The sequence below is a fragment of the Ursus americanus genome, chromosome 3 (genome assembly GCF_024610735.1).
Source record: "Ursus americanus isolate L20-20 chromosome 3, mUrsAme1.1.p, whole genome shotgun sequence".
Lineage (NCBI taxonomy): Eukaryota > Metazoa > Chordata > Mammalia > Carnivora > Ursidae > Ursus > Ursus americanus.
Genome location: NC_142129.1, coordinates 10,846,817 through 10,866,653, shown reverse-complemented (window position 1 = coordinate 10,866,653; position 19,837 = coordinate 10,846,817). Strand labels below are relative to the sequence as shown.

At 39.5% G+C, this 19,837-nt stretch overlaps 2 protein-coding genes across 14 annotated transcripts in view; one reads left to right on the top strand and one right to left on the bottom strand.

The window, feature by feature from the left end:
- Positions 1-19,837, bottom strand: part of TPK1 (thiamin pyrophosphokinase 1) — a 319,082-nt gene that overhangs the window by 42,219 nt on the left and 257,026 nt on the right. The window lies entirely within an intron of this gene.
- Positions 7,241-17,972, top strand: LOC148110332 (uncharacterized). 12 transcript variants are annotated; one of them, XR_015723792.1, is made up of 6 exons: positions 7,241-7,496; positions 7,831-7,922; positions 9,022-9,543; positions 9,643-9,935; positions 11,168-11,460; positions 13,510-14,489. XR_015723792.1 is itself a non-coding variant. In XM_087860744.1 (4 exons), the coding sequence occupies exons 1-3, from the start codon at positions 7,700-7,702 to the stop codon at positions 11,440-11,442; spliced, it is 405 nt and encodes a 134-aa protein (XP_087716870.1). In that variant the 5' UTR covers positions 7,241-7,699; the 3' UTR covers positions 11,443-11,449; positions 13,510-14,489. The 12 variants fall into 12 exon arrangements, 3 of the variants coding, with proteins under 3 accessions (XP_087716870.1, XP_087716868.1, XP_087716869.1); XR_015723789.1 differs by having other exon boundaries at positions 7,798-7,922; XR_015723791.1 differs by having other exon boundaries at positions 7,241-7,737.

Genomic DNA, 19,837 nt, shown 5'->3' with positions numbered 1-19,837 from the left:
CTTAGTAGTGAGAACCTAAAAGGTCTTAAGACATTGCCAATGGTCCCAAGGGAAGAAAAACTGGCCCAAATGAGAACCACTGATTTCATTTAACTTTACCAAGGAAGATATACAGATGACAAACCCATACAACCTATGATAATCAACTAAAAACTACTGAAAATGGGAGTGTTTGATAAAGTTATATAATATACAAACATCACAAGACAGAAACTATGAAAAAACAATGAAAGGTAAGATTTTACACTCAACTGCAACAGAACAAGTTTTACACAAAAGCTTGAAAAGAAATGTACTGAAGTTATATGAAGGAAGTTATAAAATGTTACTGAAGGGGCATGAAAGAAGGTGTAAATAAATAAATATGTGTTTGGAGAACAAATTAAAAGTATGGGAAATTCCCCTAATCTTAGTTATAAACTCAGTGAAATTGCAATAAAAGTAAGATTTTCTTTTAGGAACGAAATAATTCTAAAGCTCACTGAAAGCATAGAATAGTATCAAGGAAAGTATGTGGAGGAATAAGCTGTACTTCTCAAAAACAGGATAAGGATGGGAAAAATGCAGAGAAAAATCATAGGGATTGATCATATATACCTGGATATTGTATGTTTGATAAAGGCAATGTTTTCAATTGGTAAGCACATGGTGAACTGATGGACGAGCTGTAAGCAAACCAACCAGCACTTTGGAGGAGAAAATGGCATCAGTCCCCTACCTACATTACTTCTTACCCTCAAATGAATTTCAAATGATCCACATCAGAATTTTAAATGAGAACAAAAATCAGGAAAAAAAAAAAAAAAGAAAACACTTGGGACAGTTTTACACTTTTGACAGGAGGGAAGTCTATTACAGATAAGACATACAAGACTACTAAATCTGAGTGCATAAAAATGAAACATCTTTAGCTAATTTATACATATCTAAATGAATACAGCTCAAAAACATGCTGTTCAGTGATAGAAGTCTGAATATTACATAAAACTTGCTCGTATTTACCAAAGACATTTTAAATACAGAAAGCAATATATTGTGTATAGAAACACATGCAGGCATTCAAAAATACATAAAAAATTTTAGAAGCATGTACAGCATTTTTATCACTCAGGAAGATAAATGAGGTCTGGTGTGGTGGTCTGGAAGACTAGCTTTTCTTGTAATGTTTTATATATTTTGTTACTTAAAGGTTAAAAAAAAAAGAGCTGGAAGCAAAAACAACTGTGAATTCTAGATGGTAACAATGTGAAGGAGAATTATATTATTTTTCTACACTTCTGCATTTCAAAAAAATTTCTTAAGGATTCAAAACTTTTTGGGGTGAAATAAATGAGCACATATGTGTACCATGGCAGACGACAAACGAAAAATCAATTTATAATACATATAAGTTAAATAAGCCTATGAGAAAAAAGTCCTTTCATGCAACTGAGAAGATGAATAACCCAACAGAGAATGAGTAGGCAACTAAAAAAATGTACGAAGCCTATAATCATAAGAAAAGCTGCTCTATTTCCCTAACAATTACGTAATAATTTCCCAAGTAATTGAAATGACAATTTTCTCCACTAAATTGGCAAAGAAAAATTCATTTTGGTAAGTATGTGAATATATACACACATATGTATGTATATCTCATGATCCAGCCATCTTACTTCTGGACATTGAGTCCTCCAGACTATTCCCATAAATACATATACAAGGGTTTTGGCTACAACAGTGTAATAAAAAAAATCTAGACATATTCCGCATATATATATCAAACTAGAGTTGGTTTAACATGTCATGTAACTCTACATAACATGATGCCATGCGTGCATTCGACAAGTTCGTTGGCTCTGTATGTGTAAAGTAAGGCAGTGTTTTCGAGAATACCTAACATGTTTGCAGGGATAAAAGCAATAGAGCATATTTATCTGGAACATTTTTGGGTTAAAAATATAAATATAGACATCCAAGAAGCTCAAGGGATTCTAAGTAGGATGAAATCAGAGACCCACCCTGAAACACATTATAATCAAAATGAGGAAAGACCGCCCAAAGGAAAATCTTAAAAGCTTCAAGAGAGAAATGACCTTTCACGATGGAGCATAAATACACGCACAAACACCCACACACACGGAGTAACAAAGGCATAAAGTTCTAGGAAAATAAATACCAAATTTTTGGAAGCAATTACCTACAGCAGTTAGTACATGATAGGACTACATTTTCTATGTTTCATTGCTTTGACAAAATAGGTTTTGCAAAGAAGAAATTTTTTTTAATGTTGATTTTAAATTTTATTTATTTATTTTGTAGGAGCTCATAATCAAAGACATGGATGGTAAGTGGCATGGGAACCTGAAGAGAATCTCTGAAGATTTTAAAGGTGGAAGAAGGTAATAGAGTAGTATGTGATTTTTCAAGTGATGTGCTGTAATATTTTATTTTAGATGAAGAGATTTTGTGGTAATTACCAATGGTCTAAATTAAGGCAGTGCTGCCTTAAGCTCCTGACTGCCCTTCTAAGTACAAGTAACTGTAAAGAAACAAAAAAAAATTCTATACTTTTCTACCTGAAACAGTATTTGAAATATTTATATATATGCAAAGTAGGTCATATTTCATCCAAGTTGTCATCAATTCATCCAATTCTTGACATGATATATAATTTTTAATGATGTGAAAAAATATTCTGAGGACTCTATCCAAAATCATCTAAGTATTAATAAGACCAAAAGTTATAATGACACACTAAATATAACCAAAACTTAGGGCAATATTTCCTCCTTTTCTATCACAAAATAGATAACTTTCACTCACAAAAACACAGTACAGGCAGCAAATGAGAATTTTCCTGGCATCTTCTGATAAGTAGTACCACTGCCAACCTCAACAAATTCCCAAGACATTTTAAAATGAGCAATTTAGTTGCCAGCTCCAAAATAAATCATTTTATTTATGCAAAGGCTAAGACAGTCTTAGATACGATGCAGAATGTTGCCTCCTTCCTCTCTGGGCCGGAGACTGAAGTATCTGACAGGCGTCCCAACTAATCCCCTTGCAAGTCCAAGATCAGATTCATTGCCGGCACCTGTCGTCTCTAGCGGAGCGCCCGCGTGCTGTCAGTCCCTTCCACTCCAAGTGAATTCAATACAGGACGCTGGATTATGCCACTAGTTAGGGTCTTTTGCGTTACTAAGAAATGTGCTCTATTTCCCACAAAATATATAAACCGAGTTTGTACTGCGGATTTCAGATATAGAATGCCTTCCGGTGAGGCTGAGGACTGCCTTAGTAGTTGGCATTTAAAGAATAACAACCCAAGAGTATGCATCCAACTAAGGAAATGGCTGACTTGGGGTGGCTTGTGAAGGAATAATTTGACACCATCCACAGTTTCATAATGATAGGGAGAATGTACTCTGTCACTTTACTAGGAGAAAATCTGTAGAACTGTTCAAAATTCGGGCCCATATACAGGAGACACCTTATATCGTCCTGCATCTCTATTACAGAAACAGTATTTTGGAGAGGCTGGAAAATAAGAAAATATATCCATAATCTTATTACTCTAATTAAATGTATTTTCCCACTTTCAATCTTTATGCATGTATCTGATTTTTTATTTAGCATAGTCCAATCATAGCATGTACAATTTTATATTGTTTTTAAATTTATCTTCTAAATGAAAAATGGTTCTCAGTGAGCAACTTTCATCGTCATCATGATAAAGATAGCCATCTCAAGAAGGATGGGAAGGGAAATATTTTAAAATCTAATCAGATGTTTATAAATCTAGTATTCTGTTCTTTTTGGGATATTCTGGAATCTCAGAAGGTGTAGATCTCCACTTCCTTCCTGATTATGCTCTCAGTAAATGACTCTGCATCTACCCCACAGTGCCACATTTGTGCTGGAATAAATACAGCTTCAAATGTACCTGGTAGATACTTGCACACTTTTTCTCATTTAATCTCTGCTGTGGTTGTCCTTTTACATTTCTAATTTTATTTTTTTGTGCTTTCTCCTTTATGTTTTCCGATGGCCCACTTTTTTTTTTTTTTAAGATTTATTTATTTTAGAGAGAACAGGGGACGGGAGGAGCAGAGGGAGAGAGAAAGAGAATCTCTGGGAGACTCCCCACCGAGCAAACCCTGCCCTCCACCCCCCCCCCCCACCCCCAGTCAGGGCTGGATGCAGGGCTTGATCTCAGGGCCATGAGATCATGACCTGAGCTGAAATTAAGAGTGGACACTCAACCAACTGAGCCACCCACGCGCCCCATCTGATAGTTCACTTTCTAGTTGTTTCTTGCTCTCTATTTTTAAGAACTAGCTTCTGACTACTTAACAATTTTGTCATTTTTAATTTCTCCTTTGATTTTCTATCATTTGACTTCCTTAGCTACACTGTATCATTCTATTTGTAGCTTCTTGAGTTAAAAACTGATTCATGTTTTCTTTATTTATCTTCATTTTAAAGATTTATTTGAGAGAGAGAGAGGGAAAGAATGAACTAGTAGGGGAAGGGTCAGAGAATCTCAAGCAGATGCCCTACTGAGCAGGGAGACTGACCTGGGGCTCAGTCTCATGACCCATGAGATCATGACCTGAGCCAAAACCAGCTTAACTGACTGAGCCACCTAGGTGCCCTCCTTTTTTTTTTTTTTTTTCATTTTTAGAATGCAAGTATTCAAAGCTACATATTTTCCTGAGCAAACCTGACTGTATCCTATGATATGTGATTTTTTTTTCAGTTCTTATATTCTTTTTCATTCAAAAGTTAAGAGTACATTTTTACTTTCCACAATGTGTTGTTATAAATTAAAGAATTGTTGTAATTTTTAGTTTTATTGTATTGTATTGTGTCAGAATATGGAATGTATAATTTTTATTTCAGGGACAAAATGGATTTTTTTTTTGCATTTAATTTTATGAATTTCCAAGGTGGTTTAAAAAATAATCCTGTTACATTATTTTCATCATATGCTTACATATAGGGTATTTCATATACACACAAGCATATATATTTATGTATACATCTATTTATCGGTTATGCAAAACTTAATAATAATTCAGATCTTTTACCTCTTTTTGCTTGTTTCTTGATCCGTCTTGAGCTGAAGCCTGTCATCACTATTGCGTTTGTCAGTTTCTTTCACTTTCTTGTAATATGTGCTTTATGGATTGTGGTGCAATAGTATTTAGGTATACACTTATACCCTCATTATGCCCTTAAAATATTATAATTTCCTCATTGATATCTCTCTTGACATAGTTTGTCTTGAATCCAACCGTGTCTGATGAAAATTCCAATAGCTTTATTCTTGCTAGTACTTTTAACTTGGTTTGCAGTTAGCCTTTCTGGGTCACTTTGCTTTAAATGGCTCTCTTGTAGTCAGTCTATAGATTTTTTCTATACCCCATTTTTAAACATTTTAGATTTTATTTACTCAATGTGTTTGGTTTTAGTTCTTATTTTTGGTTTGAAGTTAGAAATCACCCAACATACATTCTTACAAAAAATGTGTGTCTTCCTCTACATTGAAAATTCCTGGATAGGGCCACTTTTATTAATTTTTGAATCCTTTACAGTTCTCCGAGCTGTTCATAAAGACTGGATTCGGAATATATTTGTTAACTGACTTGAACTGAAATGTCAGAATGAGTGAATCTCCGGTGGTAGAGTTTGGAAAATAATTGACAATCCAGTGGTGCTAAATTTGGGACAGGAGTCTTCCTGGCCTTCCTAGAAGCACAAAACCGCAGTCACGACATCCCTCAACAGTGTGCACCTGCTATTTCTGTACTCGACACAGACTCATCAGACGGACACACCTTTGGTCAGTAAGACGTAAAGCACACCGTTCCTTCTCTTCAGCCGCCTTGCCGTTACTGCCAATCAATCGAGAGGCAGTTCCAATTTGGAATGAGATTTTAACTGCCCCACTTGCTTCTCCTAGATCAATGTGATAGTTGAAAACAGCAATAAAAGAACCCAGACAAGGTTTAAATTCAGAGGAACACACGCTTGAAAAAGAACCACATGGAAAATAACTGCATTCCTTCCTTTTCCTGTTTCACTTAAGCCTCCTGTTATCTTTGCGTCCTTCCCAGAGCCATTCTTCATTTACTTTAAATTGGAAGTTAGTCTTCCTAAATATCCTTCGACAGACATATTTTTGAATTCTTTAAAACCACCTTTGAAATAATGAGACTGTAGTCACTGAATTGTTATTCCTGAGCTGGGCTCAAGTAGACAGGGACTTTACAAAATTGTAAAAAGTGACTATGAGGTACCCGTCCCCCCTGCCGTAAATAGAGTATCACCGTCAGAATCCCGCAGAGGACGGGGATGTGGGGGAAACGTGGGTAGGGTTGTTTTGTAGGAAAAATGGTTATATTCTTTTAATGAAGGCACTGATGCTTAGAAAAGCTACTTTGTTAAGTAATATATTATGCTCCTAGATATAAGCAGAAAGACAATCGCAGCTACATACGCACCTGTCGCTGGGCCAGGGGAAGCCTGCGCTGCGTGAAGCTGGGCAGTCACTGGCACAGAACCACAGGACTGAAAAGGCATGTGTCTTGGTGTTTGGGAAAAGTTTTACAAATTTTAGGAAGAGTGCCTGTGGCCTAGGGAAAGGAAGATCCCTCCCTTCTCTCTCTCTCTCTCTCTTTTTTAAGTATTATGTGAGGAGAACTCTGAAAGGTCATTATACATGGTGTCCGTGACCAGCAGTCACCATTCCAGTTAGTTTTCAAGATTCTTTTTGGGTAATTTCTTCACAATATATTAAGCGACACTGTTTTCTGAAATAGATATCCAATCAATCAAGCTTTGCATACTCTTATGAATTATTCTCATAAACTAAGACAAAAACTAGAGACAGGGAAAGGCTGGTAGTAAGGTGAACACAAAGAGACAAATGAAGCAGGTGGCTGAATAGATATGTAGATGGATTCTTCACTCCACATTTTAAGTGGTTTTACTAGCAACAAGTAGAGACGAGGATAGAAAATGTCCTTTATTTCTAGAACCTAATTAGGTCGTGAATTTTGCTCCAGTAGCTGTGAAACAAAGATTGGAAAGAAATGGAGCAATATGGAGCTCCATCCAGCATAATATGCCCGCGTATTTGACGGAGACTAAACAAATTCAAATCCAGGTAAATGAACATTTTTTCTTACTAAGTGTTGAAACAAAATAGCACTTGGTTTCCAATTGATTTATATATTTGGGGTTTATTATTCTTTCCAGGTTCAAATTCTAAGCTCTGCAGATTAGCTGTCCGCTTCTCCGCCGTAGATGAGACAGGTGCGGGCTCGGTGCGCGCAAACCCCCGTCCCCGTGCTGACACTGCTGACCTAGTGCCCATCTCATCTGTCAGTTTCACATTCTGCCAGATCTGATGTTTTCATCCAAGCAACAAGACAAGCCTGCTCTCAGTCTTTTCTTCATATTTTAGTTAAAGGGAAGAGGAAAAAAGGCAAATAAGCAGGGAAAAAAATGTGAGTAGACACCTGACAGAGACTGATGTTTCTGCGTAATGAATGGGTGACTTAAAATAGCCACTCAGATTATTAGGCTCTTATGTCAAATGGCTCAATTTCTTCTGACCCCCCTTTCCTTTACTTTAAAAAAAACATACTGAAAGCCGTGAATCTAATTCAGGTCAGTAGGGCTTTAGCTGGCTCTCGTGGTTTGGATAATCATGACTTTTCTACTTCATCCGATGTACATAGTAACTCGGTATGAATCCTTTTCTTTCCTTCTTCCCTTCTCTCCTTTTTTTTTTTTTTAAATTCACAGTGCTTCCTAAACCAACTTCCTCCCATTCTACAGTTCAACAACAGGATCGCTTATGGAACAGAATACAAACCCGGCGTTTACGGATCTGGACTGTCACAAGTCTGGTCAAAAACAGCTGTCTGGTGGTGAGTTATGTAATCTGTGTGAATTCCAGCAGAGTTTAAAATAGGGGATGGATTTAGAAATAAATGGCTCAAGTGGCATCATGAAAGTTGTGACCTATAGGAAAATATGCTGAACCAATCTGTGAGTTCAGTTTAGCAATTACTCAACAGTCGTCCACACTTTGTCTTGACCCAGGTCCTTAGGCCCTGGGGTTTTTGAGGTTAGTAACAAACAAACATCTAGTCCCCATGTCATTTACAGTTGGGTAGAAACTGCTTCGTGTCCCCTGATATACATGTGTGTCTTCATCAGAATAACAGAACCACTGGTTTTTACCTGGATTCACAGCTCCCGAGAATAGAGGTCACATTTCTCAGACTCCCTTGCAGGAAGATACATGTAGAGGTTTTATAGCAACTTTCAGGAAATTTCCTTAAAAAGACAGCTAATGCTCTTGCTCCTTTACTTCTACGCTGCTGCCTGGCACACTAATGGGACGGAGCTGCCTGGGGGACCCGGAACGTGACAGCCCCATCCAGGAACGTAGAGTGGAAGGTGGACGCAGCCAGTGTACAGAATGACTGTGTGAGGTGAAGCCACTAGGTCTCGTACTATATCAGAGCGAGGAATTCATTTTATGCCCAAAACAAACTAAGATTTCTTTTCATCATCAATGACATTTAAAAATGAATTGAGAAGTTTGCTACTTAACTAATCAACCGTTGAATGATTTTCATCTTACAAAAAGGTGAATTTAGAATGAAACCCAGCATTTTTCTGCATCTTATTAATGCTTCCCTACCCCCCATACGTCCACCTGGAGATACTTATGTTCAGTCATTCTTCCCGAGGTTCCCTCGAACCCCATGCAAGATGTCCTGACGAGCCTCATAGCCACAGACAGCCTAGAAACCCCCATTATCCCCATATCTCAGAAAAGTGAGCTATAGTTTGTACAAATATCATGATTTTTCAGTAATTCAACAAGTCTAGATTCAGCAGAGGCCCGACACATTGGCACTTGATGACAATATAGTGGCCGACATATCTCTTGTAAAATATAAGTCAGATAGGCTATCCCTTTGCTTAAAACCCTCCAGTTCAGCTCTGTCCTAACAGGTAAAAAGATGAACTGGAAAAGCAACAACTCTTCTTAGATCCTGAAGAGAAGTGAAGTCACTGGGCAAACTGCTACCTCCAAATTGAGACCAACAGGTGAATACAGAGAATCAAATCTTAACCAGACCGGAAAACCCTGAAACCAAAACCTCCATGGGAACCAGTGAAGGATAAGAAAACCTGAACTATTGGGACGCCTGGGTGGCTCATCTGGTTAAGCGTCTGCCTTCAGCTGAGGTCATGATCGCAGGGTCCTGGGATTGAGCCCTGCGTTGGGCTCTCTGCACAGTGAGGAGTCTGCTTCTTCCTCTGCCTCTCCCCCCTGCTCGTGCTCTGTCTCTGTCTCTCTCTCAAATAAATAAAATCTTAAAAAAAAAAGAAAAAACGTGAACTATAGTAGATGAATTGCCGGAGGCTCAGCGTGGACAAGCCTAAGGGATAAAAACTCCAGGGTGACCAAGGCACGGAGAGTCCCCACATTTTTGTGAGTTTTTCCTCAAGGAGCTGGACTAGGTTCCTACAGTAAGTATCAGAGCAAAGTACCCACGCTTCTGGCTGGGGGAAGGGAAAAGAAACCATTCTGAAACACAGCAGAGCGCTCTGTTTCTTTTCTTTATCAAGGCCTCCCTCAAGAGGAACTATTTAACCAGGGCTTACCCTGCTGGGATTTTAACCGAGCCCAGGTGCCTTGGAGAGAAGGGAAATACCCAGCTCCAGCCCACCTCAGAAACGTCTGGGAGCCGTGTACGGAGTCCACAGGCCAGAGGTGCAGGCTCCCTACAGACTGTCAGACAAGTCACAGGACTGTACAACATTCATCTCCTCCCACACCTCTCCACCACCTTACAGGCCGATGTACAGCAATTCCTTTTACCCAGCACATCATGGCCAGCAATCAAGAACAAAATTACAAGGTACATTAAAAGGCAAAAAATTGTTTGAAGAGACAGAACAAGGATCAGAACCAGGCTCAGATATGGTAGGGGTGCAGGAATTTAAAACAACTTTGATTAATATCCTAAGAATTCTAATGACTAAGTCAACAGCATGCAAGAACAGATGGGCAATGTAAGCAGAGAGAGGAAAATTCTAAGACAGAACCAAAAACAAGTACTGGAAATCAAAACACTGGTAGCAGAAATGATGAATACCTTTGACAGGCTTACTGCTAGACTGGACATGGCTGAGGAAAGACTCTCCGAGCTTGAGGATATATTAACAGAATCCACCAATACTGAAAGCAAATAGTGACAGAAACAGAGTGGCATATCTAAGAACTGTGGGACGAGTAGGAGCGGTGCAGCAAATGTAATGGGGACCCCAGGAGAAGGAGGAGTGAAAGGAACAGAAGAAATATTTGGAACAATACCCACTGGGAATTTCCCCAAATTAATGCCACACACTGAGAACCACAGACCCAGGAAGCTCAGAGAATACTAAGCAGCATAAATGCCAAAACTACACAGAGGCATATCATTTTCAAACTATGGAAAATCAGAGATAAAGAGAAAGTCCTGTAAGAAGGCAGAGGAGCAAACAGGTCTTCCCATTTTACCCACAACGGAAGCCAAAGTCTCAGAATCCCTGCAGGGCCATACAGGGGTCAGAGGAGCAGACAAGAGTCTACCAACTTCTAGACAGAAACAGAAACTACACATTTCCTTATGATCCTTTCCACAGACTGTTCTTACCCACCGCAAAGAAGTGAAGTGTTCAGGCAACAAGGACCGTTTCCCGCATCCCTTCCTTACGGCTTTATTGCTCTTCTGCCTTTTGGCGACACTTGGTTTGAGCATGTGGAGTCCCCTTCCCTACTTGTCCATTAGTGACAATTTAGATTATCACGCAAATCCGAGTCCTATTTTAATAAAGAGGTACTGGTCAATACTTTAAAAAAACACCACTGACATCAAAAGACTTAATGAATACTGAGTCTACTTGGCTCCAAGTTTTCGTCCCTGAGTCTGTATCTGAAATACTATGCAGTTAATACCTTAAAAGTGTAAAGTGCTTTCCATATATTATCTTTTTTGAATTTTGCAACACTCCTGCATTGTTAAAATTATTTGCTTTTTGTCTTACATCCCTGGGTCTGATTTTTCACTGGGGTTTTGACTTCTTTCTCTATTTTGTCATTTTATTTTAGATGACTTATTGCAAGTTCTGCCAAACTCTTTGTGGAACAAAGCTGACAGAAAAAAGAATGAAAAAAAGAAAAATAATAAGACTGTCACATCAGAAAATCTGGAAATAAAGGGTTCTTCAAGGTCATATAAACTACACCGGGCAGATGTGACTAGAGCCTGGTCCTCAGGCTCCAGGCCTGTTTCTGCTCTGGCCCCTCCCAACACCTATGTCCTTCCTTCTGCCCAGGATGATGGGTTCCCAGATACCAGGAACCGGCAGAGAAAACAGCGCTGAATATGCAGTAGGTCCTCCGTAAGCCTCATTTCATAAATTGGTTTCTTGGCAATCTACATTCTAATTTTTCATCAGTTCATGTTTGTATTCTTGACAACCTTGCTTCAGCTAGCATCTCTGGGGTTGGACAACAGTTCAGAAAGATGGGCCAAACAGACAGGATTCGTTCTTTGGATTTAGAAAGGAAAAAGAAAGAAAATCTTGAATATGTTTATGAAACTTCCGACGTACCATTTGCATGCCAGTAGTCTTATTTAATTCCTACTCATGCTTCTGTGTTTTCTACTCTGATATATATGTTGCTCATGTTTTTGCTTCAGGAAGTCAAATATACTCAGTCAACATGACCGAAATATGTCTGTCCCCCCACAATACACACGCACGCACACACGCACGCACGCACGCATGCATCTTTGGAGAGATGCCAAGAATTACCATTTTATCTGAACAGCATTAGATGATCTATTAAATTTGTTCTAAAATTTAGGAGATGCTGTACTAAAATAAATAAATATGTGTGTATATTTATTTATTAGTATTTAATGTAGGCCAGTGATTCCTAAACCAAGAAGCCAGGCTGCCTAGCTTTCCAGCGCTGGGTAATTTAATTGAGAAATCAGCAATGCAGTACTACCTAGACTGTCTAAGTGCCCATGCTGACACTTAGACTCCTTCTCTGGCCCTCTTACTCTAACTTACAGTCATCGGGCACACGAAGTCATGAGAGTGGGGACAGACAAGAAAACTGCCCTACTCTTCCCAGGACACGCCATAGCTGCTGCCCTGCCTGTCCCTGCCCCTGACCCCCCCGCCCCCTTAAGAAACCAAACCAGAGCCTGCATTTCAGACTGATCGTCGTCCTCTGGTTACCGGCGACATTTCTGGGAGGCCAGAGGCTGCTTCCAAGGGCGCAGAATGAAACACACATAAAGCCATCATCAATCATTCATCAGTTACAATTACCATTTGCATCCATTTATCTAATCAGAGCCTGCAGCGACTACCACCCGTGAGCAGTTCAAAGTCAGTTAACACAGGAACATTGAGGGTGATTAACACTATCACATATATGCCCGCCCGTTCAAGTTTCATTTACATGAACAAGATATGCTCTCTCCCCCGCATCACACGTTTAAGGAGGATGAGGAATAAATTACTGCACAGTAGTGTGAACATGGGGCTGATCACATGCCACATTTCTTCAGATCAGCAAACAAACATCCTGTGGGCAGCTAGTAACTGGGACTGTGGTTTTAAGCATATTCGCTTTTTATTTCTAGAACCATATAAAGTGCATAAAGATTCAAAGCTGTCTATATGTCCATTCGGCTTCCTAGCTTTCTTCCCACCACTGCGCAAAGCTCTCCCCATCAGGTTCCCTTACCCTTTCCCTGCCCTCCCAGGCTTTATCTACATGTTTCTACATCAGGTTCTTTTCCTGATTACAATCAATCAGCCCGGAAGTTTTTACATATTCATTTCATCCATGACAGTTTTTGGGGAGCATCATAAACAATACTAAAAGCACTAAAGATGGTCACTGAAGACGTTTCTTTTTTCCTCTGTTTTGGAAATGTCTCCATGCCTCTCCGTCACCATCGTGTGCGTGTGTGTGTGCATGTGTGAACTCAGAATCATATCTCATCGGTCAGATGTACACTGAACTGATTCCTCTTCACTTTTGCCACATCATCAATGTGGTTCTATACTTTCTACTGTACATAGCTTAGTTTAAGGACTTTAAACTCTCAAACTTCTGTCCTGTAAAATACAGTTTCTTTTAGTTTGAAAAGAAATATTTAAATAATAGAACACCCAGGTGATAGCAAAGTGATGTTACTAAAGGATAAAATCCTAGCTCACCTACTTCTGGACTCGTTCCTGGATCATGTTAATGTCGCTATAAAAACCTGGTGGGGAATTACATTACACTGGGTCTTCGCGATTTTACAATCTTAACTAAACCCACCAGACTGAGGGATGAGGTATGAGTGGAGGCGGGGCACTAAATGTAGTAACTGTCAAGCTATTCTAAATGGATTTAACTGAATTTCTCTTGTTCTTCAGCTGAAAGATTAGTTGCTGTTTGCATCCTGGTTGAAAACGTGTTCAAGGAACTTGAAACCTTGGTAAGGGCTGAAAAGTGCTATTTTCAGGTCACTATTCCCTCCCCTTCCCCATCCCACACTCGAGTCTATTCCTACCTACAAAGGAGGCTGAAACCTCTGTACTCCTCAGTCCTCTTCCATATGAGGCAGCATAAGATCTGCCTTCACTGGGCTCTATGACAGGCCTATCTTTAGCCTGAATCACAGGATAATTAGGTTTCAGGGTATTTTAAGTAGGAGGAGAAAAGGTGGGTTGCTCAGTTGCCACCATGCTCATTCCTGCTTCCACATGTATTTTTATATTTTTCCTCCTGCCAGGAATGTTCATATTCTCCTTCCTTACCTCCCTCTCTCTTTTTTCCCTCTCTCTCTCTTTTTTTCCTTTTTTACCTATTCCTCTTACCTTTGAAGGCTCAGCTCAACTCAAACCTGAATTGTGAGGTCTTTCCAGAGTATGACAGTGATTTATCCTGTATGTACTTCTTACTGCATATTTTCTGAAACGCATAACAGAATTTCCTATATCCTGCATTCTTCATACACATACAAGATCATGTCTCTTCTGAGTGACTACAGCGTTCTTGAGATCAGCACATCAACCCTGTGCTGGTTAGGCCTATAGAAATGAATGACATTTAAATTGAAGTTTCTCAGAACTTGAATTTTTAAAAATTACTTATTTGGGAGAGAAAAATAATCTCTCATGTCTTAAATGCTTAGAAATTGGATATTCTTGGGCGCCTGGGTAGCGCAGTCGTTAAAGCGTCTGCCTTCGGCTCAGGGCGTGATCCTGGTGATCCGGGATCGAGTCCCACATCAGGCTCTTCTGCTATGAGCCTGCTTCTTCCTCTCCCACTCCCCCTGCTGTGTTCCCTCTCTCGCTGGCTGTCTCTCTGTCACATAAATAAATAAAATCTTTAAAAAAAAAAAAAAAAAGAAATTGGATATTCTTAGATTTATGAGAAAAAATAATGAAACAAGAGTAAAGGCAATCAGGATAGAGCTCTGATGTATAAGGTCCACCTTGAATGGGTTTTACCGTTGTATATATTAAAAATAATTTTCTTAAAAATGTTTTCAAGCTTTAAAATGCTTTCATACTAGAATCCATTTAAACATATGTCAAGTAATAAAAATGGATTAATACATTCATCAGCAGTTAAGATTATCTAAAAGAGTAATGGGATTTACGGTACATCAAACCTGTAAGTATACTCAACTATACACACACACACCACACACACAGACACACACACACACACACACATTCCCTAGAGGCAACATACAAAATGAAGTATGCAGGAAAACTTGAAAAAATACCCTTTGTTCACATATTTTGAGATGTGACATTAGAGTGACTTATTCATGAGAAATCCCTAATACATTAGTAAGCATGCTGCAGGATATTTTGGAAAAGTAATGAAGGCTTAGTAATACAAAATTTTTCTCCAGCTTTCTTTTCCAAGAAATAAATGAGGTGCGACTTTCTTTTCAGTTCAAGACTAGCTCTTCCTATCCATTACCTCATTTATCACTTCATCCTACACATTCGCATAGCTGCTTATTCTTTTTGGAATCGGCTCCAGCTCCTCTACGAGAGCCCAAGTCCTCTGGAGACAGACTCAGGATCTTCCCATCTGTCTGCAAGGCCTACGAGCAGAGCTCCCCGTGTAAAGTATGTGCATATGAAGAGAAGGAAAGAGAGTCTGCCAGACAGACAAGGGGAAAAGTGGGAAAGGAAGGAGAAGGAGAGTGAACGATGACCTGGTTAGCACCACCTGTCTATAAAGACTGTGCTCCAAGGCTAGCTGGCACTCGACCAACATTATCTCATTCATCGGCATGGCTGTCTTTACCCCAAATCTCTACCCAACATTTACTGAAAGTTCCTTGGCTACCAGGTACCTCTCTCTGAAAATCTCAGGGAATCTCACAGGCAGATAAGGCCATTACACAGAAATAACGGCACAGTGAGTTGTGCACTGCAGTGGTAGGGGTCAGGAGAACAGAAAGACTTTTTTTTTTTTTTTTTTTTTAATGAGAAATTGGTCCAAAAGGGGAGGACAGATGGAAGTACAGGGAGATAGGGAGGTGGGAACAGGATGGGAGGTGCAGGGAACTGATGGCAGCTTGCTGGTTCAAGGCACAAAATAGTGAGGAATGGGTATTCAGACAATGGGGGCCATGCCATAAAGGATCCTGATGAGCTGGTTAATGAGCCTGGATGTCACCTCACGTGTGTGTACAGGAGATCCATCAGACATTTCAGGAGAGTGACAGGATAATTTGCACAGTTTGCTCTGGCAGTTTTGTAAGGGACATATTTGAAGGAAGGCTGGGAGACAATTAGATGGGATGAGAGATGAACTCAGTTCAGACAAGAGTATTAGAACTGGGGATGAGGGGAAGAGTCAAGAAATATTTGGGAGGTACAACTATACCTCTGTGAGTCATCTTTTTCAAATGTAAATCACTTGTCGGTACCACTCCCTGGTGAAATCCCTTAGATGGGTTCCTGCTGCTCTCAGACCAGGATGCACACACCTCCCACGGCCCACAAGGCTTCACTGGTGCTTCCCTCTTGATCTCATGGCCATGTCCCTTTCAACCACTCTCCCTGGTCCCAGGCCACTCTTCCAGTCTTCCAACACACCAAGCCCTCTCCCTTCCCACTGTGCATCTGCTTCCCCTCTGTCCAGAATTCTCTTCCCCTAGCTCTCTGCATGCCAACTTTCTTTCTCATTCTTTATATCTCACCTCTTCAAGAGCACCTTCCATGGAAACTTTATCTAATGTGACCTTCCTCAATTACTCTACTTTTAATTTACTCATTTCCCCCATGCCACTTATCACAGTGCCTACTTATCTTGATTGTTTATCACACTTGTATTTTACCTGTTCATTAGATTATGACCCCCTCCCCAAATGTGTCATGGGAGCCCTTGAATTCTTGGATTTGATTTATCCTTGACAGTACCAGCATGATGCTACTCGGTATATGGACACCCCCTTCCCAAAGACTATATAGATAAATATACATGGATACATGATAAAGACGTGATTGTATATAATATTTAGGAGATGAGTTAAAGGAAGAAATCTAGTGATAGAGCCAGAATTTGCACCTAAGGCTACCTGGTTGCAAATTCCACTTTTAGCCACTATAAAAGTACTCTTGCTTTGTTTTAGAGGAGACATCTAACTCACTCATTCATACTCTAAGGCAAGTGCTACAGGGTAGATAATGACTCAGCATACAGACAATGTCCTCAAAACAAAACCAAATATACAAATGAGTATAAACATGTTTAACTGGCCTAAGAGACACTTACATGCTGTGGAAGCATATATCTATCTATAAACTTATTATCGAAAACAAACAAACAAACAAAAAACCAAACTTTTGTATTCTTGCATGGTTAATCTACAAATCTGGTCACCTTAAAGATGTGACCTTTCCCATTTATTCCTCCAAAAAGGCCTAAGAAGATGATAGAGAAATAACCTTAATGCTAAGAAGTTAACTATTTTTGTAATATGCTAAAACATATCGTGTACAGCACTTTAGCATAAAAATTAACAAGTGGCATTCCCTAAATAAAATTAAAAATCAGTTTATAAAAGCTTAGATTTGTCCTTTGTTTCCTTTTTAAATTAATATAACATTTCTATTCTACACTTTATGAAATATATGTAAAATTCTCTAATACTGAATACTTCTAATGTATTAGGGGAATCTTTTTCATATATGTCTAGATCCTTCTAAATTTTTATAAAAGGCAGTACACTCCACCATAAGCTAAATAATAATGGATCAATTCAGTTTTCTGTAATTTCCTTATGACAAAGAAATATGTTTAATCAGAAACAACTTCCTATCCAGAAATAATTTAGGGAGGGGTCATATTAAAGGAGCAACTTCCATTTTGGATTCAATTCGATTTCCACCTCTTTTTCATGCCAGAGGTTCTGAAATTTTAGTGGCTTTAGGATCATCTGAATTTTTTTACAAAACAACAACTGTCAGGCCTCAACCTATATGGTCTGGGGCCCAGATATGTGCATTTTAAAAGTATCTCAGAAAATTATGGAGGGAGGGGAGGTCTCATATGGTCTTCATTTCTAGAACACTACCAAAAACAAAACAAAAACAATATTTGGGGGAAATGTCTAAATTATATAGTGCCTTACAGTTTACTATGCTTTTCCATTCATTATTTCATTTACTTTTCAGAGCAGACTGATGGGAAGAACAGGTATTGGCACCTTATTTTAAATGCAAGAACCCAAGACTCAAAGAGGAAAACTGACTTTCCACATTTGGTCCTCTTATTAGCAATATACAGTGATACTGACTCACTGACCTACAAATGTCTGAGCTTTTGTGCATGCATTGTTCTAGGTTCTTAAATATCAGCAAATAAAATAGATTAAAAAAAAATCTCTCTCGTAATGCTATGTTCTGGCAGGGAGAAATAAATACAAGCAGTAGACATAATAAATAAATAAATCATGAAGCTAATATGAAGTCCCATACCATCTATTCAAAGTAACCAGAAAGTTAAAATATTACATCTTAAAGAGATTATCAAATGGACTTTTGAAACAAATGGGGTCTCCAGTTAATTAAATAAAAAACAAAATGAAACCCAACCCTCCATTCCCTGAGGAGTCTAACTGATAGAGCATTTTGCAAACATATAACCCTTTCTTTATGTAGGAACAAAGTCTTACTGCAAACTCTAAACACACACCGTTTAATTCCCTTGTGACTGCATGACTTGAAGTGTGTAAGCGGAATCCACATTATTCAGTCTGCTCTGTAGATGGCACTGCAGGCCCAACAATGATGCTTTGCTCCCAGGCCTGATCACTGCCCCACACGGCAAACTACCAAATTGGCTACTGTGAAAACCACCTTAGCTCTAAAAGCAGAAATCACTTTGCAATAGCAGGACACAACTCTAGTTTGTAATTTAATTAAAACGTCCTTATTAAGTATTAGGTCCCACACAGGCTGAACTGCTGAAATGACTGTTCGTCCTGCTGTATCTACTGTAGCTTGTTGCCGGGCATAGTACAACATCTGTTCCTGGAGCGGACAAATGATTCACTGATAAACTGATTCATAATAAATAATTCCTGTGGATTCTGGGTCTGACTCAACCAAAAGAATACTTTTTTAAGGCACTTGGTTTTTACTTCCCAGCCCAGGAAGTTAAGTAATTTTCTGCAGGGAGGTAGATTTACTGGCTGCTGAAGGTAAAGGACAAAGGGTTGAAGACAGAGACGCTGTACAGCAGCCAGACCATAACGCGAAGAAAGGCGTCTGCCGTCTTGGTCTGGAGCAAGGAACTGCTGTAAATCAGTTAAAACATTTAAGAAGGAGAAAGGTCAAGGCTTCTGGTTCTGAATCCCAGACTTTTATTTTATTTCACTTTGACTGACTGATTGATTAACCTTTCCACAGGGGTCACTAATGGCCAATGTGATGTAACTGCAGAAACGGGCCACAGCAGCTCCAGCTCTGCCCCAGTAGGACCAGACTACTCGCTTTCCCTGTACCCTTGAATTACACTTGTTTCTCCTGGCTCAAGCACCAGCCTAGAAAACAAGCCATAGTTGATCAGACATTCAATAAGCATGTTTCATTAGACTGGCCATTTCTTTACAGGTAAAGCCTGAAACATACAGGAGGGATGGGCCAGTCTGGCAGTTAATCATCATGGCCATTTGAGTGTCAAGATGAAGTTTCCCCATGAAGGAAATGCTTTCTTCCATCAGACTGCTAAAAAGACCCAGCTGCCTGCAGTCCTCCCCTCTCGGCTAAACACTAAAGGAGAGGCCTTGCCAGACTCTTGTGGCTGATGAATACTAGCTCACTCCACCACCGAAGTTGGCGATCTCTCTTGGCCTCTGAGCTAGTTACTACTTTATGGAGCTGACAGTGCAGCGATGAGGTGAGCTCTCTTTTTTCCCCCTTCTGTGGAGCTTGTTGCTTCAAGCAGTCCCTCCTCCTTCCCGTCCATATGGCCAATTGAACCTTAGTGACAGAAATAGAGAGTGAGGAATAATACAGAGACAGATGTTTCAGATCCAGAAGCAGTGAGGGCGCTAGAATGATGAGAAAGCAGAATGACAGTCTGGACAAAAAGAGGAAGAAAGGATGTAACATATCAGTCCTGACTCACGATTCCTCGAGTGGACCACAATGATTTTATTTTTCAATTATCTAGAGGTTGAGGTATTGAAAGGAATCCAACAAGGACCCCGGGGCTCTCCGAATC